The sequence below is a fragment of the Mastigoproctus giganteus genome, chromosome 6, assembly GCF_048544385.1.
Source record: "Mastigoproctus giganteus isolate SK-2022 chromosome 6, ASM4854438v1, whole genome shotgun sequence".
Lineage (NCBI taxonomy): Eukaryota > Metazoa > Arthropoda > Arachnida > Uropygi > Thelyphonidae > Mastigoproctus > Mastigoproctus giganteus.
Window position 1 is genome coordinate 202966331 of NC_143580.1, and position 27202 is coordinate 202993532.

The following is a 27202-nucleotide window of genomic DNA, read 5'->3' on the forward strand; positions in this document are numbered from 1 at the left end:
TATTTCTTATTTGGCCTTATTATTTCTGCATAAATACATTAAAAGCAAAACTTTCTAGATAACAGAAAAATCGAAATAACGGCACCTTGAATCCCCAAAGGTGCTGTTATTTCGAAAGTCTACTGTATTGCTTATTCAACAAATTACTTTGTAACAATGCATATTACCCTTGAAAATTACAGCTCCATAACCTGGTCTTAAAGTGCTTGTGTGAACTGGTGACCAAGTATGGTGTGACTTTAAGACAGCTGTAACCGAAGAGAGAAAAATGCCTACTATGGGGATACAGATAGAAAAATGTACATTTGACTACATTTTACCTTGATTACATGAAATTAAAACTTTTTTTTGTGTGCATATAAATAAGTTGCTATATGTGGGAAAAAACTAGATATTGAAACTGAAAGGAAAAGATTACATGTGAGTATACAAATTGTGGTAGCTAACTTTCTTACACTGGCCAGACTAATGGGACAACTTGATACCCCTGATATCAGTGACCTAATAAAAACTCCCCGAATTGCCGGAAGAAGTCAACTGGATACAAGGCTCCCGCTGAGTATCAGTTTCAGCAACCTCAAAGTCCTGAGAGACGTGTTCCAAGGAAACACGGTTGATTTGATAAACAGTCTAACCATCAACCTCGATAAATTCTGCCAGCAGCACACCTACAGACACCAGAAGCTAATGGATACATACTTAAATCTACAGCTATGACTCACAGGAACACAACCAGAAGGAAAATATGGACTACCTCAACCAAGGAAATATCTTTTTGTACATATACTTCAAGTTTTATCCAGCATTTTTGATCAAATATTATCTTGCTTAGTTTGGAATACTAAGCAAGTATTCCACAATTTTCAAGTATGTAATTAAAGAATTCTGTAAATACTGTTCCTTTCATGTTAAGTACACATGTGGCTCCATGTAACCCAGGACACATGTCCCTGCCTTAAACTGTGAATCTAATAATCACCCCCCCACCCCAGCTTACTGCTGGCCAGGGGGGGTGGCTCTAGAGCAGAGCAATAAACAGATAATAATAATAATAATACAATTTATTTACAATAAATGAACTTAAGAAAAGTAAATTTCTTTTTCAAATTTGTTATTTAACAGAAAAGATAATGAAATTACAACACATAGTACATTCCACACTGTGGAATGTAGAGAATAAAACAGGAATGCAGAGAATAACCCCCACCCCCCCACCCCATATCCAATTATTAGACCCCTAAATTTAACTCAAAATTCCTGCCACAGCACCAAAAAGAAAAAAAAAAAAATCGATCCTTAATTATTAGCCAGTTTAGACCTCCAAAATCTAACTTTATGACAATGTCTTGCGAAATTGATATCGCCTTCCCCATGAATTATTAGCGAGTTGGACAAGGAGAGTTGGAAAAGAAGCTTCCTATATCTAAAATAAAGGTAAGCCCTGTTGATTCATAATATAATAGAATATAGGAAATATCGAGCACTTAATAGCTCTCTAGTATCAAATTCCACACTGCAAACAGAGATAGTAATTCACCTGCATAGCAATTCTAATCTACTGAACCATTAAGTATCAAAAATTTTCTTATTAAGAATTTTAATTTGAAGATAGGATAACTTCTCCTGAACCTGAAATCAACACTAGCCAACAAATTGTTTATTATATTCATTGTGCCTGTCTCCAAATCTATTTAGTACCCTAGGGCGAGGCAAAACAATTGTTTTTGGGTTCCTAAAATTATGAGAGAAATTCCTTTGCAGATTCAACTCTTTAAAAATAATGTTTAGATTTTTCAAGATTAAATTTAACTTCAGCTTTTGAACTGATTAAAGTATTTTATATTTCAACAAAAATTGCCTTCTCTTATTCAGGTTATTCTAAATGTTTATTCCCATTAAAAGTCTCAAAATCCTGTTAATTAAGTTAGTTTATTGCCCTTATTTCAGTTATATTTGCTCATGCCCATACATTTACTAAATAATTGAGTTGGGAGTCCACTAATGCATAATATAAGTAGTAGTAGTGGCATGTGATGCAAGAAAGCAAGTGTATGAGTTATGCAGCATCAGCCAAAAAAAAAAAATCACACCATTCCCTCCAAATGCCTGTCCAGTTCCTCAAATTTATTTAACCTGTCAACTTCCACAACGACAGATGGAAGTTTGTTCCAGCAATTAACCACCCGCTAGCTAAAGGCAAATTTCCCCGCACATCTATTCTACATCTGTCTTTTCATAATTTGAATTTATGCCCCCTTAGGTTTGTAATCTGAACAAGTGGAAGGATCCCATCAGAATTCAGCGTGCTCAATCCATTCAAGACCTTATACACCTCAATCAGATCACCGCGCAGGTGCCTAGTCTCCAGCTGCTGTAATTTGCAGAACTTAAGCCTCTCTAATAAGAAGCGACCTGGAGTGAGGGGTGTTGGGGGTTTCAGGGACGGATGGCAGTCATCATGGAATAGTTGGGTATATGGGATGTGTTAGGGTAACCAGGAATAGGCATAGGAGCATGTATGCTTGCATGTATACCAATGCTAGAAGTATAGTAAATAAATTTGATGAATTTGAAGTGTTGGTCAAGACATCAAAGGCGGATATTGTTGGGATAGCAGAGACGTGGTGTCACAAAGATATAAGGAATGCAGAACTGGAATTTGGGGAGTACAATGTGTACAGAAAGGATAGACAGGACAGAAAGGGAGGGGGTGTTATGCTGTTAATTAAGAAAAACATAAAATCAAAGGAAGTGCACCCAGTTAATATAGATGAACAGTGCTCTGTTGAGTCAGTTTGGTGTGAGATAAGCACTGCGAAAGGAAAAATAAGAGTAGAAGTGTGTTATAGGCCTAATGACTTGAATGAGTACAATGAACAATTGTACAGAGAAATAGAGTGGGCCAGTAAATCAGAATGTCTTATAATGGGGGATTTTAACTTCCCAGATATTGACTGGAACTTGTGGGTTGGTCACTCACACACTAGTCAGACTTTTGTGGATTTATTCGATGATTGTTTTCTGCAGCAGCATGTTCGAGAGGCAACCAGAGAAAGTAACACTCTTGATCTGGTTATCAGCAGTGATCATTTGTGTATTAGGAATTTGCAGATAAAGGAACCACTAGGTGGCAGTGATCACAGTGTGCTGAAGTGGGATTTACTCAAAGAGGTAACTACCGTCAGGGGTAAAGGAAAGGGTTTTTGCTTCCGTAAAGGGGAGTACAGTGGTCTCAGACAGATTTTAAATTCTGTACAGTGGGATCAACTGACGATGTTACAAACAGTAAATTCTAAGTGGGAAGCATTCAAGGAATTAATCGTGGAAGCTACTAGACTTTATATACCGATTAAGAAATATCGTTCAAGGTTTAGGCCTAAATGGTTATCAAATGAACTAATGAGACTCGTGACAGAGAAGAAAAATGCATGGGATGCATATAAATTATCAGGTGACGCAGAAGCCTGTGGCAGATATAAGCTAGTCTGTAATCAGGTCACAAAGGAGGTTCGGCAGGCGAAGGCGGATTATGAGAAATCTTTGGCAAAAGATGCTAAGAAAAACAGCAAGGATTTCTTTACTTATATAAACTCTAAAAGGAAGGGGATGAATCTGATTGGTCCACTTGACATCGATGGTTCGACTGTTGATGATCCTGCTCAGATAGCAAACAAACTGAATGAGTATTTTGCATCTACATTCACACGTGAGGAATTATTACAGTTTGAAAATGGAAGAAGGTTATCAAATTGTAGCAGTGTGCTTAATGATTTTGTAATAACTGAGAGCAAAGTGGAGGAGAAATTGTTGAAGTTAAACATAAGAAAGGCACCTGGGGTGGATGGGATCTATCCAGTTATTTTAAAGGAGGCGGCAAAGCAAGTAAGCAAACCCTTAGCCATAATTATGAGAGCATCCTTGGACTCAGGGGAGGTTCCCACGGACTGGAGATGTGCAAATGTGTCCCCAATTCACAAAGGTGGATCGAAGGGTGACACGAGTAATTACAGACCAGTTAGTTTAACTTCTGTTCCGGGTAAAATAATGGAGTCACTGGTTAAAGATGCATTGCAGGATCATCTAGACAAGACTGCAGCAATAATTCAAACACAGCATGGGTTTGTTAAGGGAAAGTCTTGTCTGACAAATTTGATTGGTTATTATGATGTGGTCACAAAGGAACTGGATGCAAAAAATAATTTTGATATCATATACTTGGATTTCAGGAAAGCTTTTGACACTGTTGCGCATGGAAGACTACTGTACAAATGGATAAAAGGATGGTTAAGTGGGAGAAGACAGAGGGTAGTAATCAATGGGTACTGCTCTTCGTGGACTAATGTTATTAGTGGAATCCCACAGGGTTCGGTGTTGGGTCCACTGTTGTTTTGTGTATTTATCAATGATATTGATGAAGGTATATCAGGCTTAATGTCGAAGTTTGCAGATGACACAAAGGTTGGCAGGGTTGTTAATGACAGTAATGGCAGTGTGACAGTAATGGCAGTGTGCAACAGGATCTAGATAATTTGGGCAGATGGGCTAAGAAGTGGCAACTGAAGTTCAACCTTGCCAAATGCAAAGTACTGCATATGGGGAGAAGTAACCCCAGAGAAACGTACCAACTGTGTGGTACTACACTTAAGGTGGTAGAAAATGAAAAAGACCTGGGAGTAATTGTGCAGTCAGATATGAAGTTTTCTGAGCAGTGCAGACAGGCTGCTAGGGCGGGTCATGGGGTTTTGTCAATGATATATAGGAATTTTGCTAGCAGGGAAAAGGAGGTGATTGTCCCTCTGTATAAGGCAATGGTCAGGCCACGCCTTGAGTACTGCGTACAGGTCTGGAGGCCTCATTTTAGGAAGGATGTAGATTTGCTTGAGCGTGTACAGAGAAGAGCAACACGATTGGTGAGGGGAATGAAGGGATTCTCTTCCCAAGAGAGGCTTAAGTTCTGCAAATTGCAGTGGCTGGAGACTAGGCACCTGCGCGGTGATCTGATTGAGGTCTATAAGGCCTTGAATGGGTTGAGCATGCTGAATTCTGATGGGATCCTTCCACTTGTTCAGATTACGAACCTACGGGACATAAGTTCAAATTAAGAAAGGACAGATGTAGAATAGATGTGCGGAAATTTGCCTTTAGCTAGCGGGTGGTTAATTGCTGGAACAAACTTCCATCTGTCGTTGTGGAAGTTGATAGGTTAAATAAATTTAAGGAGGAACTGGACAGGTATTTGGAGGGAATGGTGTGATTTTTTTTTTTTTTTTTTGGCTGATGCTGCATAAGCTCCTACACTTGCTTTCTTGCATCATGTGCCACTACTACTACTACTACTACTACTACTCTCTTGGTAAGAGGATCCCTTCATTCCCCTCACCAATCTTGTTGCCCTTCTCTGTACATGGCTCAAGCAAATCTACATCCTTCCTAAAATGAGGCCTTCAGACCTGTACGCAGTACTCAAGGCGTGGCCTGACCATTGCCTTATACAGAGGGACAAACCTCCTTTTCCCTGCTAACAAAATTCCTATATATCATTGACAAAACCCCATAACCTACCCTGGCAGCCTGTCTGCATTGCTCAGAAAACTTCATATCTGACAGTACAATTACTCCCAGGTCTTTTTCATTTTCTACTACCTTAAGTGTAGTACCACACAGTTAGTACGTTTCTCTGGGGTTACTTCTACCCATAAGCAGTACTTTGCATTTGTCAAGGTTAAACTTCAGTTGCTACTTGTTAGCCCATCTGCCCAAATGATCTAGATCCTGTTGCAGTAGCAAACTGCCATTACTGTCATTAACAACCCTGCCAACCTTTGTATCATCTGCAAACTTAGACACTAAGCCTGATATACCTTCATCAATATCATTGACAAATATACAAAACAACAGAAGACCCAACACTGAACCCTGTGGGACTCCACTAATAACATTAGTCCACGAAGAGCAGCACCACAATAGTCTTCCATGCGCAACAGTGTCAAAAGCTTTCCTGAAATCCAAATATATGATATCAAAATTATTTTTTGCATCCAGTTTCTTTGTAACCACATCATAATATCTATTCAAATTTGTCAGGCAAGACTTTCCCTTAACAAACCCATGCTGTGTCTGAATTATTCCTGCAGTCTTGTCTAGATGATCCTGCAATGCATCTTTAACCAGTGACTCTATTATTTTACCCGGAACAGAAGTTAAACTAACTGGTCTGTAATTACTCGTGTCACCCTTCGATCCCCTTTGTGAATTGGGGATACATTTGCACATCTACAGTCCGTGGGGACCTCCCCTGAGTCCAAGGATGCTCTCATAATTATGGCTAAGGGTTTGCTTAGTTGCTTTGCCACCTCCTTTAATATAACTGGATAGATCCCATCCACCCCAGATGCCTTTCTTATGTTTAACTTCAACAATTTCTCCTCCACTTTGCTCTCAGTTATTACAAAATCATTAAGCACCCTGCTACAATTTGATAGCCTTCTGCCATTTTCAAACCTTAATAACTCCTCATGTGTGAATGTAGATGCAAAATACTCATTCAGTCTGTTTGCTATCTGAGCAGGATCATCAACAGTCGAAACATTGATATCAAGTGGACCAATCAGATTCATCCCCTTCCTTTTAGAGTTTATATAAGTAAAGAAATCCTTGCTGTTTTTCTTAGCATCTTTTGCCAAAGATTTCTCGTAATCTGCCTTCGCCTGCCTAACCTACTTTGTGACCTGATTACATCTGCCATAGGCTTCTGAGTCGCTTGATAATTTATATGCATCCCATGCATTTTTCTTCTCTGTCACGAGTCTCGTTAGTTTAGGCCCAATCATTCATTTAGGCCTAAATGGTCATTAGACCATTTAGGCCTAAACCTTGAACAATATTTCTTAATAGGTATGAAACTTTTAGTAGCATCCACGATTAATTCCTTGAATGCTGCTTCCCACTTAGAATTTACTGTTGGTAACATTGTCAGTTGATCCCACTGTACAGAATTTAAAAACTGTCTGAGACCACTGTACTCACCTTTACAGAAGCAAAACCCCTTTCCTTCACCCCTGATGGTAATTATATTTTTAAGTAAATCCCACATCAGGTAACTTTTGTTCTAATTATTTAACTTATTCTTGATGTAGTAAAAAAAAAAGTACACATAAAATTGCAAATTTGTACAATTTATTGTACAAATTTGTTATATGAATTGCCCAACTTAGACTGTAGTCAATCCATAACCCAAGGTAACAATGATTTGAAACTTCTATCACAGTTTGACATTTGCAATTCTGGAAAGTCTGATCATGAAGGCATTCATGTTTATGTAATTTAATAGAGGGATGACTATCTAAGATTTGATAGTCATCTTGAAGGGCTAATTACCAAAAATTTTGTTTTTTCAAAGCTGAGTGTTAATTTATTATCTTGTAGCCAAGTTTGCAAATACATTTGCAAACTTGGCCCTTGAACATTATTGGCCCTGCATGAGTGCCCTGAGGTACTCCTCTCTTTACATTATATGATTTTTCTTTTGTATTTTCTACTTCAACTATTATTTTTCTTTTGGTTAAATAACATGCTAAAATTTGATTGATTCTTCCCCTAATACCATATTTCAGTAATTTTTGTTGCAATATTGGGATATCAATTAAGTCATATGCTTTGGTAAAATCTATAAATAGAATCATTATGAAGTTATTGTTGTTTAAATGTAAGTTAAAAGAATCCACTACGTTCTCTAATAAGGTCTGTGTGCTCTTACCCATCTGATATGAGAACAGAGAGTTGTTTAGCAGTTCATATTGCTGCTATATGAGAAAAAATATAATTTTCTATTATTTTATTTATAACTGACTGTATTGTTATTGGTCTATAACTGTAATAGTCATCTGGTGATCCCTTTTTATATATTGGAATTACCTTAAATGAAAGTAAATTAGTTGAATAGTTTCCTGACTCTAACATCTGTGCTATAAGCTCCACTAAGAGAACAGAGAACTGTTCTTTATTTCTCTTCACTTTGGTTCTGTAATACAGTAACATCCACAAGATTTCTTGTTCTTCAACTGTTCTATAATCTTAAGAAGCTCAGTATATTGTGCAGTTAAGACTACACATGAGTTCACTATCTGAGGAAGACTATCTTGGTTAAAAACTTTTTGGCAATAATGAATATAATATCTTTTGAGATCTAATATAGCCTTGGCAAACCTATTTGCAGCCTCATATTGTTTGTTTGTACCAGAAATATGTTCTAATGGTGTTTTAATTTGATTTCCCTTTGATAATTTCTTTCTTGTACTTAACAGGTCATTTATGTTCCATTTATCCTTTTGAGTTATTTGCTTATCCATAAAAGGTTGATTGTAATAAGTGTTTTTTTGTTTTTTTTTTTTTGTTTTTTAATGTTTATTTCTAATTTCAGTTTAACTGTCAGTTTATTTCTAATTTCAAATACAGAACATTATTGTGATAATGTTCTGTTTTTGATGGACAATTCCTATACTGCCTGAAGTATTTATCCCTTTATATCATTAATTCTTCTTTTTTCCTTTGTACCATTAATTCTTCTATTTCGTCAGTCGTCCAAGGTTTCTTAAATTCGTTTCTCATACTCCTAGAGTTTATGTTTCAAGCAATTATTTCTTCTTTATTTTTATGAGTAATTTACTTTTCTCTCTGTATTAAACCTCTAATTGTTTATCATTTGTATTATCTTATTTGAAAAGACATTTACACTTGTCGTGTAAGATACTTGCTCTTGTATTAACATATTATCTATGTTTTGTTTCAGTTTACCTGACGATAAATAATTTTTCTTCCTAACATTTGTTGATCTTATCTCTTCACATGGATATTGTTTTGAGTACATATCCACTATTAGTATACATGTTCTATGATCTGAAAATTGATTTAATAGTATGTAAGGATTAGTATACTTCAACTTTATATTTGTTAAAGTGATCTAAATAAGAGCTTACTGTTCTATCACCCTCCATCCTTTGTTGCCTAGTTAGTCCAAATAAGGTGTGTTCAAATCCATAATTGTTTAAGATCGCAGAGTATTTGAGCATCATATTATCAGATTCATTGGTAAGTAAATTAATATTAAAATCTGCTACAAATAATCTTATCAACCTGTATGTCATCCCATTGCAAAATTGTGTTATCTAATTCTATTAGGAAACTGTTTATAGAATCTGATGGTGGCCTATAAAAAGCACAAATGATGAATGTGTTTTCAGGATCTTCTCCTAATAATTTCAAACAACAGTTTTCACAAGACTGAGTTAAGTGGTAAACCTGTACTGCCTTAAAGCATGTTCTATAATATATTATTATTCCTCCACCTCTTCTAAATTCTCTCAACATATAGTCATAACCTTGTATGTTATAATAAAAAATTTAATCACTTTTTATGTTAACCTCTGTTAAAACTATACATGAAATAAATTCTTTCATTGCATTTATATATTGCAAGAAGTTAAACCAATTTTTTCTTAATGACCTGAAATTTAAAGCTACCAGAAAGAACCGACTTTTGTCAATTATAAGAGCTTTAATATTCGGATTATTCAAAAAATGTAAAGGTGAATTAAAAATTTTTGAGTCCTCAAAAACCATACCTGATGTCTTAATTTTACCTTAGCACTGAGTTTCAAAAAATTTCAATTACAAAATAAAAGAGTATTTTATTTACTGCAGATCTTTTGAACTCAAAATTCTTATAGGTCTTGATGATTCATTCTTCTTTACATAAATCCTTCCATATTTTAACCATAAAAATTTATAGCTGTGAGTTTTTACTAATTATTTTGTTTCCCAAAACAACTGCTTAAGGTGATTTGTTAAGTAGTCATTTCTAAAGATTGGAATATTGCTATTGTTCTGATAGACATAATTTGCAGTCAGTCGGACCTCCTTTGCCTTTCTACTCCATTTTTCCTTTATACATGATTTGCAAATTTCACAATTAGTGTAGGCTTAGTATTCTTTTTCTTACTGTTAGGTATATAATAATGTACTACTTCTTCTTTATTGTGCTGTAGCTGCAATGCAAACCCTAGCTGCTGTATAATATGCTCTAGAGCTTGCCCTGCTAATCCTACTATTTCTACATTACAGTCGATTCCAGTTATTTGGGACACATTGGGACTAGTGCATTTTGGCCCGATTAAGCGGCTGCCCCAATTATCCGAAGTTTCACATAAATAGTTAGAAATACAATGTACCCCCCCCCCCCTTTACAATTAGTTCACTGTACAATCAAATCACGTTACGAAGAACTCACCATAGTAAAGTACTGTTCACTATATGATGTGCAGTAAGCGCCGGTCATTATGATGATGTTTGTGAATTCAATTTTAATTCTATTAAACAGCGATTCTAATTAGCAAAAATAGGAGGAATATTATCCACAGGCTATAAAAGTAAAGAAATATTAAGCACAAATTTACCCTTTATTACCTTACCAATTAAAAAATTAAATGATACGTGAAATTCGGAAGAATATACGTGATAATCGGAATAATTAATACGTACTGTAATATGTACATACTAACTAAACTAGACATTTCTGTTCACTACATTTGTGGGTGGGGGTTAAAATTTAAAACAGTAAAAAGATAAGCAATCAATAAGAAAAAACACGGCACACACAAATTGCAAGTAACACAATACACGCAAGTGAGAACGGAGTAACGAGTTACAAAGCTTTAAAAATTGAAGAGAAGATTCTGAAAATTATTTTTTTTTACATGATTGAAGATTCCATGGAAGTGTAAACACATTTCACCATAATAACTCACAGAATTCCAGCTGTCAGTATTATTGCAAATTCAGTAAGATCGAGTTTACTGTCCATTTATGATAGATTGCACTAACAGAAAAGCCCAATAAACAGGTGACTGCTAATTGTTTTTATTGTTTTATGGTTGTGACCTCCAGAAATCCGACCAAACTACGTGGTACGGTCGGAGACAATCATGGAGTAATCTCCAGTGCTGCGGTCTCCTGCCCCGATGAAACAGCATTTTGTTCCAATTAAGCAAAGTAAACCCTGGCTATTTTCTTGATTGGGTTCTGTTTTTTAAGATTTGTCCCAAATAAACAGCTGCCTCGATTAACCGGTGGCCCAAATAACCAGAATCCACTGTATTTGCTAAAAGCTGTTGTTTTATTGAGTCAATTTTTAAGTTAAATAAACTGGAATTTTCCTAATTTTGCTTGAATGAAGCTTCCAGATCCACAATTTGTTTACTAATTGCAGCACTGGAGTCCTGTATTTCACTTATGCTTTTTTGCATTTTGTCAAAGGAATCAGATACAAATGAAATTGGATTTCTTAATATCTTCAGCTTCTGTCTTCAGGTCTTCCATTTGTTTCTTTATGGGTACAATTTCTATTAGTAAATCCAGGAAATGAATTTTACTGGATAGCTTCTTTAGTATGTCCTCTACATTTAGGGTATTCACCTGTTTTTGTGTAACCTCTAAGTCTTCGTTTGCAATGGTTGATGTATGCAACAAATCATGGCATTCTTCTGCCGAGTAGGAAATATAACATTTTTTTCCCTTCTCTTCTTTCCTGCACATTATGCATCTCCACTGCTGTTTCTTTTGTTTTGCCATTCCTTTTGTGACTCATATTTGCCAACCTTTGGAGTTAAGAGAGTTATAATACAAGACGTTTCAGTTAATACACTAGTATGAAATAAACAACAAAAGAAAGAATATTACACTTACAAATGACAAAGATTTCCAATTTACCAATAATAATAATACAAATATAACAAAAACACTTAATTCTACACAACCAATGGCAAATTACTGACGATAACTGCAACAGATATACCAACCCGTATATTTAATATAAAAATAAAATACACTGATTAAAGGTATGGAGTCAAAAGTGATAAAAATAATCATAAACAGATAAAATTAAAAATATATGAATATTATGGAGTTAAATTAATAGAAAATGCCCAATCTTTCAAAGGCAACCACCTCCTTTGTCAACAGTGGAACTTTACAGCCATGGTACATTCTTAAATAATACCAGCATGATCATAGCTCTCATACTGACCTGAGAACACATTGCAAGAGTTGTGTAGTTAACAACAGTAATCATATTCTCATATCCCCTATTCTATTAAGTTCTACAACTTTCTTTGCTGAATACTCCTTTTTAAATCTACATGAGCTAATTTGCACAGTTTAGAAATGTATGTTTTACTCATAAATTCACATGGCATACTGTTGCATCACCACAACGTAATGACTGTATCAATTATTTTGTAAACTACTACACTCCCCCCCCATCTATAAGTTTGGGTAATCTAGTCATAATGCAGAAATTGAAAGACTTAGTAATTTAATTTTTCATTTCATCAGATAATCTGATTCCTGGAATTGTATAAAAATGTTTGGAAAAAAAAAAGTAATGCCATTGTTGTTATCACTCTTATTAATACCTGTCCAGAAACTCCTTCTGCTTTAAATTCTTCTATATCTTCTTTTGTTAACTTTTGAGATTTCCCATCATCTACTAAGGATCTGTTATCTCTTATATCTGCATTATCTTCTAAAATAAGAACATAAATGAAAATTAATATTAATGTTATATTAATTAATATTATTTACATTACATTAATACAGAGGTTCCCAAACTTTCTCAGTTCACGGTGCATTAGTATCTCAGTAATTTTTTCATGGTGCCCCTAGTATCTCAGCAATTTTCTCATGGTACCCCTATGCCAAAAGAAATACCTAACAGTTCTGTTTTTATTAAGTAGTTAGGTCCAAACAACTTAATAAGTAATGTTGAAACTGTGATAATGTTGACATTGTGAACTACCTCGAGCTAGTAGTTTGCGCAGTGTCCCACAGATGTAGAGTATCGCTGTGTTCCCCTCGAAAATTTAAACTATCCCGTGGCGCCCCTGTGAGTGCGGTGCGGCACCCTGGGGTGACACACCACACAGTTTGGGAGTCACTGCATTAATATATTAATGTCTTTAGGTAAATAACACATACACATAATATATGGAACTATAGCAAAATACATTTCAAAATTTATTAACAACAAAACTATATTATGCTATGATACTTTATTACTTGGTGAAGAAAAATGTGATTTTGAACTAGTTGGGAGACATTTAATTACAACCTTTTAAAACTAAGGAATCTACTGAGACCACTTACTCACTACTTCCATATCACAGAAATCTTGTCACTCACCATTCTTCACCTCTATTTAATTTACTATGCCCAAACTAGAAAAGAATAGCGAAAGCTTAAAAAGCGGTACTCACCTTGAAATTAATCTGCGATGGTTTACTTAAGTAGCATGGTTAAAAAAGGGAGGGAAGTAGGTAAAAGTTGACTGAGTTAAATGGGCGCAAGGAAACAGAAGTGTACACATCCAATCCTTGGTTGTCATCGAAATAAAAGAAAGAAGAATAATTGCAATTATTCTTCTTTCTTTTATTTCGAAGAATAATTTAGAAGAATAATTGCAATTATTCTTCTTTCTTTTATTTCGATGACAACCAAGGATTGGATGTGTACACTTCTGTTTCCTTGCGCCCATTTAACTCAGTCAACTTTTACCTACTTCCCTCCCTTTTAATTTTTCAATTTAACAATTCAACTTAAACATTAACCACGCTACCTAAGTAAACCATCGCAGATTAATTTCAAGGTGAGTACCGCTTTTTAAGCTTTCGCTATTCTTTTCTAGTCTATTAACTCGGTACTTGAAGATTTCTAAAAATTTCGCTATGCCCAGACTTAATATATAAATCACAACGATGAAGGAAGTGTTGTAACCTCCGAATTTCAAAATAAACTAATACGCTCAGTAAAATGATAATATCCCATATACTGCTTATTCACCTGTTAGCAGCAGCAGCAGCAGAAGGTGGTGGCCACGATGCATCAATGTATTGTATTTGTAAATTACTAGTATTTTTTATTTATTTTATATTTTTAATTTTATAATATTTTATTCATGTGGGATCAGAAACCTACAAAATAGAAACCTACAAACCTACATCTTACGGGGGGGGGGGGGGGGAGATACCATGCATCTCTCACCAGCTACAGTGTGAAACACGTTAGGTAATATACGAACTGCATTACATTTCAGACACAATTTTTACTTGAAATTAATTAAAATTTTCCATTTTCTGGGATAAATAATTACTAGTTATCTAATAACATACAAAAGTAATTGTTTTTGTCTCGCTGCATGTGCCTCACAATGTAATGTTCATTCAACAACATTTTGTAATACTTTGTTAATTTTGTTGTAGATTTTAATAAAATATGAAATATGACATATATTTCATGGATCCTCCACAAGTTAACAAAATAAAAAATAGCAACATATATCTCACAACATAATATGCAATTAACATTTTTGCACACTTTATTTATTTCCAGCAGAATTTTAGTAAAACATACTATTTCATGAATCTTGTGTAATTAACAGATTAAACAAATATTCATATATCAAAAGCAGCCACTATAATAGGTGTAGTACTTGAACTGATAATTATTCCTTTCTATCAGATTGCTCATTCCTCCAATCAGCACAACTACAAACATGATTTTTGGTAATTTGTCTAATCACAATATATAAATAATCAATAATATGCAGAGGTGGGGAAAGGGGTGTCAATCATCAGATTTTTATTTGCCTGATTTTAATGAAATTTGAAACAGCCCAACAAAACAAATTTCTAAAAGAGTCAAACATAAAACATCAAGAAAATCCATTCACTTGAAAGATAACTATCATCCAATGGGCAAATATACATTCTGAAGCTAATGGGCACTTGATACATTTTCAAATCTATTCAAGAAATAAGGGGAAAAAAAATCATGACAGCTCCATGCAACCTGAACTGAACTTAAGGCCTTGATATACATGTATGAAGCCCTTGTGATTAGTAAATTTACTAGCCACAAGGGCTTCATACTCTAGAATGATGATTTTAGAGGAAAGATCCTCCAACTTGGCCATTCTATACTTGATCCATTGTACTTTTATAAATGTGTTTTGCACTTGTACTTTGTATATTCTATAGTATCTATTCTTCAGTTGGTTTTTTAACTGTATATATTCTATGATCAGTTGTTTTTTTAATTATACACTAGGCGGCTTCGCCCCCTACTCGCTTCTTTTGATAAAATAAAATAAAATACTTCTAGAAGCTTTCGACTCTGTGTATGTCTCTTCCTCAGCTATGAATACCTAAATACGTTACTATATCTATATAATATCGGTGTAGATACACCATAGACAACTCTTAAAGAAAAACTTCGATAGTGTAAAAGGCATCATTTCATCTGTATCTCATATTGTGCTCATCCTTCTCAACAAATTACCATGTATTGCACTACCTCGAATAAGTAACTCTTCACTACTAGAGAAGATTATTGTCACTTAATCTCAGTGGGCACCACCACCAAGATGGCATCATTTCAAAGATAGTTGGCTTTTCATCGGTGGGTGCCTTTCACACTACGATCATAGTTTTTCTTTAAGAGTTTTCTATCTAAGAGTTTAAGATATAGAATCTTAAACTCTTAAAATATTATGCCTTGTTGCATTTAGTTTATTTAAATAAATACATCACATATAGAAATCAAGAATGGTACCACGTGGTCATGTTAGAGAAACATAGCATGTGACCATGCTTAAACAGAAGCTTGTTATTTATTTTTGTATTTGTTATGTAACCCGCATCCCTCTTCTCCCATTGGCTGAATAAATATCATCAGGAGGAAAATTATTTTAATGTATAGAAAGATATTCTATTATCAGTTGTCAGTTTTCAGGATATAAAAACAAACCTGGAGAGGAAACCACAAAACAAGAGACTAATCAATACAAAAATAATTGTTGTCCCAAAAGAGTAATTTTGACTGGAAAGGCAAAAAAATAGAAAAACAGTTATTATAACCAGCAAGTTACAAGTTCCATGTATGTCTAGTACACAAAATCATAACATATCAAAATTTACCATATAAGAGGAACACTAAAACAAAAAAAATTATCTACTTAGATATGAAAGACAAGGTACAAAGTTCTGATTGCATTTCGTTTCCAAAGAAGCTACCCATTTCAAAAAATAAAGATTCCACCTGGTCCTCAATCTACTGGAAAACAGAAACTTTAAAGTTTACCATCATCATTGGAACAATGCCCACAGCACATACTTTCATTTAAGCTTCTAAACAAATAATATTTTCTGGAAGCTAGAGCTGAACTATAGGGGAAGCTGAGGTACCGATTCAGATCCATACTCCAAAGAAGCAAATGTAACACACGGCTTGTGTATTGGCACAGTTTTATGAAGCAACAGAATGGCACATGAAGGCTTTTCAGGTTTATTCTTCTTTATCAAATAATAAATTTATATTTTTTCTCATGACGGCCAAGGTCAGAAATGTTTACAATTCATTGGGACATTATATACATTTGGAATTGAGGGCAATCAGGATTTTCTGGCATTACAGTACACAATGGGCTGTGCAATTTTCATAGCAGTGTATATAATTGAACCTGGATTGAAGGTTCAATTATATAATTGAAGCTTGAACCTGGAACCACCTTATTCGTGACTGAGCATGCTAACCACTCGACCAGGGCCAATGCCTAAATCAAGCAATTTAAGTAATGTGAGGACATAAACTTCACGTGCAGTACTAGGGGATATATAGTCAACTGGGAAAATCTCTTTTGAATCCCAGAAATATGTTACTATGATCTTCAAAATAACTATAAAGTCCTACATTTCTTCAGGGTGAGTGACTCCCCCCCCACCTGTGTTTCCACATTAGGGTTTCTTTTTCCTGGTTGGCTTTTGGATCCATCATAAACATTTATGGTGATGTTGCCTGAATCGAGCATCTTGTCCTCATCATCTTCCAATGATTTCCTTTCCCCTTTAAATTACATGCTCTAGAATGTTAATCTTAATATGATAAAGAAACATTTTAGTCACATATACAAACTAGCCATTCAATTTCTTGAGAGATCTTACCTCTTTGGTGGCAAGGAATTTACACTGGAGGCTGGATAGGCTCCAGTATATTATTTCTCCCTAGACCTCCTATTCCATATAACATAAAGATCAGTAAGAAATTTTAATTTGAAGTTTGGTGCTAATATTACTAGATAATTTTGAAGTCAGTCAGGTTTTTACATTAGGAATTTGCCAGGCTATATTTATTATTTGCCTAATTATGAACTTTTCACTATAATAAACACAAATTCAACTTTTCCACCACAGGGTATCATAACAGTATTCTCCAGAGGTGAATGTGTAATTGGTAACCACATCCAAATGTGGTTCATATACAAGCCTGGTAAACATTGGGAATAAACATTGTACATATAAACAGCAAAAAAAAGTAGAAGTGATTAACAGAGTAGCAAAAGGAATAAAGACATCACTAAGGAATATGAAATTCTGCATACTGCATACCAAGCTGTCCATATCTCTCTCAAGAATAAAGAGAAGACCATGTAATTCACAAAATGAGCAAATGATACAATTGGAGGGGAGGGGAGATCTTCCTCAAGTCAATGAATGCATATTACAGTGGAACAACAATAAGTTTGGAAAATCTACTTTATGATATAAACAAAGTTATTTTTAGATCAATTACTGTCGTATACTTAAAGTAGTGGGGAAATATAGGCCACTAGTTACGGAGTCACTAGTTACAGGAGGAATATAGAGGAATGCAGCTATACATGCCTCTATATATATATATATATATATATATACATACATACATACATACATATATACAGCCAGTCACAACATGGATTTGTTAAGGGGGCAATCTTGTCTGACCAATTTGACAATGCAGGAACTAGATGTAAAAAAAAAAATTTTTTTTATGTCATATACTTGAATTTCAAGAACGCTTTTGATACCATTGCACATAAAAGCCTGCTGCATAAATTGGAAGTGTGGCATTTAGGGCAAGTTACTGCTATGAATAAAGGGATGGTTAAGTGGGAGAATACTGAGAGTGGTTATCAATGGACACTGCTCTTTATGGACTAAAGTGGAGTCCCCTCCCCACAGGTTTCAATGCTGGGCCCATTGTTCTTTTCTATATTTATTAATGATATTGATGACAGTATATCAGGCTTAATGTCAAAGTTTTCAGATGATACAAAGGCTGGCAGAGTGGTTAATGACAATAATCAAACTATGCTATTATGTAGAAAAATTAGGCAGATGGGCAACTGAAGTTGTAACATTAACAAATGCATGGTTCTGCATATGGTTAATAGCAATCCTAGATTTATGTACAAATGTGTAGTAATACACTCAGAGTGGTGGGAAATGAAAAAAGACCTGGGGTTAACTGCAGTCATACATGAAGTTCTCTGAGTAGTGCATAGAGGCTGGCAGAATAGTTCACAGAGTTTTTTTTTTTTTTTTTTTTTTTCAATGTTATACAGGAATTTTGCTAGCAGGGATAAGGAGGTGATTATCTCATTGTATAATGAGGCAATGTGTAGGCTGCATCTTGAGTACAGCATACAGGTCTGAAGGGCTCATTTTAGAAAGGATGTAGACCTGCTGGAATGGGTGCAGAGAAGGGCAACAAGATTGGTGAGGGGAACAAAAGAGTGCTCTTATCAATAAAGGCTTCAGTTCTGCAAATTTCTATCTGGCACCTGTGACGTGATCTGATGACATGTGAAAGTCTTGGAATGGATTGAGTAAGCTCAATGCTGATAACATTCTTCCTCTTGCTCAGACTATATACATGAGGAGGCATAAATTAAAATTGAGGAAGAGTGGTTACACGATAGATGTGAAGAAATATTCCTTCAGTCAGTGGGTAGTTAACTGTTGGAACAACCTTCGAACAATCAACCATTCACTGTTGTTATGAATGTTAGTAGTTTGAATAAATTCAAGGAAAGACTAGACAAACTGTCAGAGCAGATGGACAAGTGATGTGGGAGTTTTTTTTTTTTTTTTTTGACTGATGCTGTATAAGCATGATTCCTTGCATCATTTTCCACTATTACTACTACTAATTCATGTTCTCAGCACTGTTGGCAAACTCTGTGAAAGCATGTCAAAATGAATGATGTTATATTACTCTCGCTTAACAATTATTACTTCTATTATCTAAACTTTTACAAAAAGTTCTTCTTACCTGTTTCCATCAAAGACACATCACTGAAAGAGAATGAGTCTTCAATATAATGAATATACTTTCCCTTTATTTCAAATTGTGATCCATATGGTTTTCCTATTGCCCCATTAAAGAATAATTTCTGCTTATTAAGGAACACAGGTCTATAAACACAGCAAAAATAAATAAATAAAAAGTTATATTTTATAATATTTCACTAAATATCATAAAACAATTTGTTCAATTCATTCTAAATTATATCAGATTTATAACATGGTAAACAAAATATCAAAAGAGGCAAACCTATGTACATAGTAATTATACCATATACTGATATAATTCTTTCCAAATAATAGCAAAAGTTAAAAAAATAACAGTAACAGGCACATTTTGGTCATAGTGGCCTTTGTGCAAATAAAATCCATCCAAAAACTGTAAAAACACCACTCTTCCCGAGCGTTCATGTAGATTTTCTCAATTCAACAAAAAAAAAAAAAAAAAATATTACCAACGGCACCTTGCAAATATAAAGAAATTTATTAGTTTTAGCCATTATTCGAAAATATGGCTCTTTTGGATAATTTGCTCTGTGCCCCATTTTCTTAGTACACTTTTTTTTTTCCCATTTGCACTCACTACTTTCCTTTCCTAAAACCTCATCAGCTATAGTATAAAAGCAAAATACTAGAGTTATACTACTAAAGTTTTTAGTAGAATAACTAGTAGTGGGGTGACCAGACACTACTACTTTTTTTTAACTTACTCTAGTATTTTGAACCTTTTTGGATAATAGATCATTTTGGAATGCATTAGCAACTGGCAGAACCCCAAATCTACATAAATTTTATTCTGTTCCTCCTTTCAATTAAAAATAAGTAAAAAAAAAACTATCTTGATACTAGAAATAAGATTCAAATTAATTATACTATGAGAATTTGTTCTAATACAGATATATAGAGTACATTTTATTTAATTTTAGATTGCATCAAAATGTTGACAAGTGGTAATTCTGGGTGGAAATTTTGCAGAACACTTGGGCAATGCATGTGGTACACAAGTTCAAACACCTGCTATATTCTTTCTTCAAATGTGAGCACAAATATTTTCACACAGCATTTTAACACAGCCCAGCATTTCTCAATTTTAAAAGGATTTATAAAATGCACCAATGAAAAGACACTTTTTCCTGCTAAGAATTTCTCATCTTATCTGCCAGCCATGTGCATTCAAAGAGTGTGAAAATCAATAGTAAACATCAGCCAAATTCCTAAAACACCTAGGAAATCAGTATTTCATCTGCCAGTGCCTCCCCATTATATCAGGACCCATAACCATAAAGAAGTTTATCAAACTTTAACAGAGAGCTAAATGATTTTGTAATAACTGAGAGTAAAGTGGAAGAGAAATTATTGAAATTAAACATAAAAAAGGTACCTGAGGTGGATGGGATCTATCCAATTATATTAAGGGAGGAAACAAAAGAGTAAGCCAACCATAGCCAAAATTATGAGAACACTAAATTCAGAGGGAGCCCCTGTGGATTGGAGATGTGAGAATGTGGCCCCAATTCACAAAGGAGATCAAGAGTGACATGGGTAATTACAGACCTGTCGTAATTATAACATTTGCATTTGCATTATTCCGATGATGAAAATGCACTAACTTGTACATTAGTTAAACTATTTACGTAACCTGAGGCTTTAGACCTAAACTATACCATAATCTAAATTACTCCACACCATCAGGCATCTCTCATATTGTGGATTTATACTTTGCAACTGGGTTGTCAGCATTGCAACACCAGGGTACCTGCCTACCCACTGATGAGGAGCCAATAAACTCCAAAACGGTGCCATATGGATGATGGTATCCACTGAGAATAAGTAACAATAGTCTTCTCCTATGGTGAAGCATTACTTATTCGAGGGAGTGCAACATCATGGCAACTCATTGTGAAGGTATTCACAATATGAGATATACTTAATGATGCCAATGTGTAACTACTTATGTTGTTGGCTATGTACAGAAATTATGCAAATGCACTAACTTGTACATGGCTTTGAATGGATTGAGCAAGCTCAATGCTGATGACAGAATAGACGTGTGGAAGTTTGCCTTTAGTCAGTAGGTGAATGTTTGCTGGAACAAACTTCCATCTGTTGTGGAAACTGATAACTTAAATAAATTCAAAGAAGAACTAGACAAACTATTGGAGGGATAGGTGAAATGGGAAGTGTTGGTGTTTTTTTTTTTTTTTTTTTTTTCGCTCATGCTGTATTGCTTTCTTGCATCATTTGCCACTACTAATGCTAATGTCACGTGGTGCAAGGAAACCCTAGGCTTTTGCATCTTAGGGATTCTTTCAATGTAAAACCCCTAATGATTAACCATTTTATAACTAAGTCATCAGAGAAACTGCAGGACACAATTAACTTAATTTGCATATATTAACCACTTTTTAAGAATGCCACAGTACCAAGCATTTATGTCCAGGCATTTCTGTTTAACACTACAACTAATGCAGAGTGCAATAGTTTTCCATCTCATAGAATATTACTGGACAAAAGAAAAAACAGAAAGCTCTTAGTAAAATTAATGATGTTTTCCACTTTGCCTGTCAACATGAATGATGTAGAATATTTCAATCTTGTTTCAAAATAACAATTCAAAATAAAAAATACCTCTGTCGAAATATTCTAGAACTCTTCCCCTATTGAACTTCACATGCACGGTAAATTTTGTTTTGGTGAGACTATAGTATTGGTATCAGCCATATGGTGCAAGGAAGCTCTAGGCTTTCGCTTCACCAGCCCAAAATAGGTAAATAATAAAAGAATTAATTTAAAAAATAAATAAATTAACTACCTATTGACTCCTTCCTCACATAGGTATTTATCCGGTCAACTATTGAATTTCTCCAATATGTCAGCTTCAACCATCCATGGAGGCAATTTATTCCAGTAATTAATAACTCACTAGCTAAAAGAACATTTCCTGTGATTCTCCTCCTTACCTTTACAAGCACATATATGATAAATCATCAAGAGGATGCCATTGACCTTCCTTTCTGATTGTCTATCTACATTCCTCAGAGAACTTCACTTCTGACTGTATCATAACTCCCAAATCCCCTTCTTCCTCTATTGTTTTCAGTTCAACCCAATGAAGTGTGTAAGGTATTTTGGTGTTGATAATCCTGAATTGCAAGACCTTGCATTTTACTGTATTGAAACATAGATGCCACTTTTCTGACTATCTCTGAAGTCTAAATCATCCTGAAGCAGCTCGTCTTGGTAACGATCATTAACTACTTTGTTTTTGATTTTCTTAAATGTACTGATCCTTAAGGAACCCCACTTCTTACATTAGCCCAATCTGAAGAATAACTATTATTCACAACCCTTTGCCTCCTGCCCTCTTTCCTTCCATCTAAATATTTTCCTTCTGATTCCAACACTTTCTAGCTTATACAGTGACCTCTCAGGTAGGACTGAACCAAATGCTTTGTTGAAATCCAAATAAACAATGTTGAAATTATTTCCTGCATCCAGCTCATGAACAACTTTGTCAAAATAGATAACCAGGTTTGTTAAACTTGATTTTCCCTTTACAAAACTATGCAGTGTTTCCTCTTGATCATGGCCTCAATGATTTTCTCTACTACTAAAGTCACACTAACTAGTAGTAAGTTATTTGCTTCACTCTTAGAACTGCATTTATGTATTGGCAATATACTGACACTCTCATAATTAACATTAACTCAGAAGTTCTAAATAGACAGTGCCTTATAATTTGACTGTCATAAATTGTTTCAGGATAAAATTCTTACATAAAAATATCCACATCAGGACCCACCCACCCAGGTATAGTAAATTTGGCCTAAATGGCGATAGCTTATAATTTGAGTGAAAGTCATTTTGTTTCAAAATGGCTGATCAAACTAGAACTACTTACACCGGAATACTGACCAGAATAATTCCACAAATACTGCAAATTTCGTTTGGATCAAACTGTAAATTCACATATTCTAAATAGTGGTGGTGGCCACCTTATACACTCTTACCTGTGCTAATACAGCAACTCACATGGTATTTATGATATGTTCTGTACAAGTGTGTTTATGGACAACTGCCAATTTGCATTATGCAGATCAATGATGCTCAATCCTTTAAGTTGAATAGCCACATTAAGGAATTTATGAGACTTTTCAAGCAGCGTAAGAAAGGGTTGGTTTAACATCATATTGTTTTGCTTTGTAAGAACTAATGATTCCACATAGTGTCTCCATTTCAAAATAACTAAACTGCAGCATTTAAGGTTAATTTTTTTTTAATTTATATTTAATTATGAATACCAATAAAAGAACTTTTACTATATAAACTTATAGAAATGATCTTCCTCATAGCTGACCGTGCAATAACTTCAATTTTACCTGAGCATACCAGTCTAGGTAAAATCTTTTTGATAAGACATGGCCAACAAGCCATACTTTGAGCACCTCTGGTTTAGACTGAAAAAAACCCTACTCCTACAAGAGATTAGCTAATTATGTTTCCAATTACAGAAGTCTTTATTTCTTCCAGTCTCTGAGTGGATTTGAACTCAGGCCTTTCCATATAAGGGCCAAATGTCATACTATCACAAAGAATGTGGGAAGGTTCCACATAAATGTAATAATCTCACAAGCCAGTTCTATTTTGGAAAGTAAGCTAAAAAGGTCAGTTTAATATGAAAACACTACAAATGTTATAAATGTTCAATTCAAAATAAACATGACATTTCAGTGAATCAAGGAAAATGAGAAATATAGATAAAAAATGAATAAAATACTGTAAGAGGCCAGTCGTAGAAAATATTTAAAGCAACTGTTTAAATTGCCATATTTCATTAAATTTTGCAATTATACACTGAAAGGACAACAAAATAGGCCCACTTATTCTAATGGGGCAAGTGAGCTGAACACAATCAATAATCAATGCATGAATGTGTTCAGTTGAAACAGTATCACATGTGATGTGGAAAGAGGTTGTAATATTAGGGACTTTCAGCAAGGCATGAATTTTAATGCAAGATGAGAGGGGTGTATCCATCTCTCAATGTCTGGTGGCTGCTCCCAACCCACCATTGTGAGAACATTCCAGGCCTGACATAGCCAAGTGGTCAGGAGCGTGAGTGCAGTAGCACACGCTCTTTGAGTGGACTGGGTTCGAGCCCGTGACTGATAAATACGATTAACAATTTGTATTGATTGATTTATTGTAAACTCTACTGACCTGGTGGTCATGCCAGAGTATAAACAAGAATGTCAGACAAGGGAAAAACAACCAGGAATGACTGCAGTGGCTCACGTGAACCAAAATGATGGTTATGACATCACAGTTAACTACAAAGGACAATGTGGGGCAGTCCAGAGCATTTTCCAGCAGGATTATTTGATGTACTCCAAACCAGATGGGGCATCACAGAAGACAGCCAACTTGACATCCTTCCTGACTGTACATCACAGACATGGATCTTTCCCAGTACTACAAATAGCGCAATTCAGTAACAGTTGGCTGGAAGTGCTGCAGTGCATGGAGGAATTAAGTTTCCTTTTGTGTCATGCTGATGGAAGGGTACATAGGTGGCACAACAACACGAGGATATGTACACATAAATGGTGTGGACAATGCACACTGGAGGCAATAGCATTTTATATTTGGAATTTTTTTCTGGAATAGAGGTACAAGGATATTTAGCAGTGATCTACTGCACTGTCACTGCTAACCATATGCATATGTTGATGTTCCTGCTGTCCCCTGATGGTGATAACCTCTTACAGTAGGTTAATGCACTATGCTACCAGCTAGACATGTACAAGAATGGTCTGTTGAATACTAAGAAGCCTTTGCCATCCTCCAGTGGTCCCCCCTGACTTGAGCCTATCAAACATCTGTGAGATGAGGCCAAATGGACTGTCAGACTTATAGCTCTCCACCATGTTCAAGAATTTTGTAACGTCCATGCCACAATGTGTAAAATCTACAAATTGATATCAGGTTTAGTCCTATTTCATGTCCCTTCAGTGCATTTGAAATGTTTTAATTGCATGCTTTATTTTCAATTGATTACAAACCTTTAAGAATATATTTTTTTTTTAATTTACAAACTTCCATTTTTTGCATCAACTATGCTTTGTTTTTTTTCACTTCAAAAATATCTATTCATCACAGCCCCATTTGAAGAGTCAGTATTTATAAAAGCTTTACAAGTTAAAAATGCTAGTCTAAAGTTTAGACTAACATCATTCAATTATCTTTTTGGAGGAAAGTTGGATGATCATCACTTTAAAAAATATTTCAGTATATAAAGCAAAAATGAGTAAGAGAATTTATGAAACATTACTTGAAAGTAATTTCTCAATCAAATCATATCCTAATCTCACTGCCCCATTTTTTTCTGCAACCAGAAAAATAAAAAAGGAGCTAAACACAGATTGAGGTTAAAAAAAAAACAAATTTAATTATGTTACCTTCAAGTGCCCTAGGTCATTTCAACATGCTACCACTGGTAGCATCCTATTGTGGTTGTTGCGATCCATGAATTACACCAAATAAACAAATACAAAACAAGCTTGATCATTGCATCTTAAATTATTAAATTTTGACATGAATTTAATTAAGGAATAATCTTTTTTTTTTTCAGTGATAATATAACTACTGCATCTATGTGAAAATGGGAATAAGAAGACATCTTTAGCTTATCTGAAAATTATGCTACAAACTAAAACACATATATTACAAGTTGCTTAAAATTATAATAGTATTAGCCATACAGTGCAAAGAAGCCACAGGCTATTACTATTACTAGCCCCATAGTGCAAGTAAGCCAGAGGCTTATGCTGCACCAGCCAAAAAAAAAAAAAAAATTTCTGAGTTATCCTGTGAGAGAGAAAGTCGGAAGTAGAAGGGAATCAATATGAAAGAGAAAAATGATGATATCCAGCTCAAGACCCTGGGTGTGCCTAGCCCATACTCACCAGATGTGAGCCAACTCTGATGCACACAAAAAATCGTTCCTCTCATTCCTTTCATATGGGAATGGTGCTACAATTCATGGCAGAATTGTAGCACCATTCCCATATGAGATGTACGTTTGGCAAATGTACGTTTGGTGTAATCCCTGGATAAAGGCGAACAGGATGCAAATAACTTCGTAATGTTAAAATTTAACATAAAAATTACTCAATACAAATAGTAAACATAAGTGAACTTAGCTTAGAAAATAGTAAACTTAGCACATTTACATATTTCATTATTGAATGATATCTATCTAGGGTATAACACTATATTACCATCGTAAATATCCTTACCTGCCTTCAATTATTTGTACTAGTCGGGAAGAACAGTCACGTTTCACAACTACAAAATCTCTGTTTTTGATAACAGGAAAATTTCCACTTTCCATGACAGTCAAATATTGAGATGGAAGTGATTTCAGATGAGTTTAATGACAAATAGCGTCCACTTCCTGGATGTGGAATTCGTGGGATCACTACTTCTCTTCTATAAAATGTTGAGGAACGTTATAACAAGTCAGCTCCCACACTTCGTGTAACTTAGTTTTCAAACATAACAAATTATCAAAACTGCAGGATAACTTATAATTCAAATATCCACATTTTTGTGTATAACCAAAGTTTACAAAAATGTAGAGAAGCAATACTGTTCCAGTAATTACACTACATTTCGGGATTCGATTTCCCAAGCCTCTAATGCATCAACACACAACCACGTGTAAAATCTTATTACACAACAAGCACACAGGAGAAACCATGACCACAGGGTACTCTGTTATCTATGACTACAGGCATTGCTTTGTCAATTATTTTATATAGGGGGGGATATATTTTTAATGTTAAGGTCTGTAGGCTTTGGTTTTGTGATCTTCTACACAAAGGGGTATTGTCCACACTTGCTGCTTTCTTTACAGTTTTCTGTGCAGTTTAATATGCAATAATATAAGTGTTTAATATGCAATAATATAA

At 34.8% G+C, this 27202-nt stretch overlaps 1 protein-coding gene across 2 annotated transcripts in view; it reads right to left on the reverse strand.

Annotated features, from left to right (window-relative positions):
- Positions 1-26910, reverse strand: part of Trmt6 (tRNA methyltransferase 6 non-catalytic subunit) — a 52881-nt gene extending 25971 nt beyond the window's left edge. The window contains exons 1-3 of one of the 2 annotated variants that reach the window (XM_090375613.1): positions 26528-26910; positions 19198-19340; positions 12468-12577 (exon numbers count right to left, since the gene is read on the reverse strand). In XM_090375613.1, coding sequence (XP_090231739.1) covers positions 12468-12577; positions 19198-19340; positions 26528-26622 — 348 coding nt within the window. In that variant the 5' untranslated portion in view covers positions 26623-26910. Of the gene's footprint in view, positions 1-12467; positions 12578-19197; positions 19341-26194; positions 26233-26527 lie in introns of those variants that run through there. The other variant, XM_090375614.1, reaches the window with a different exon arrangement.
- Between the last annotated feature and the right edge of the window lie 292 nt (positions 26911-27202).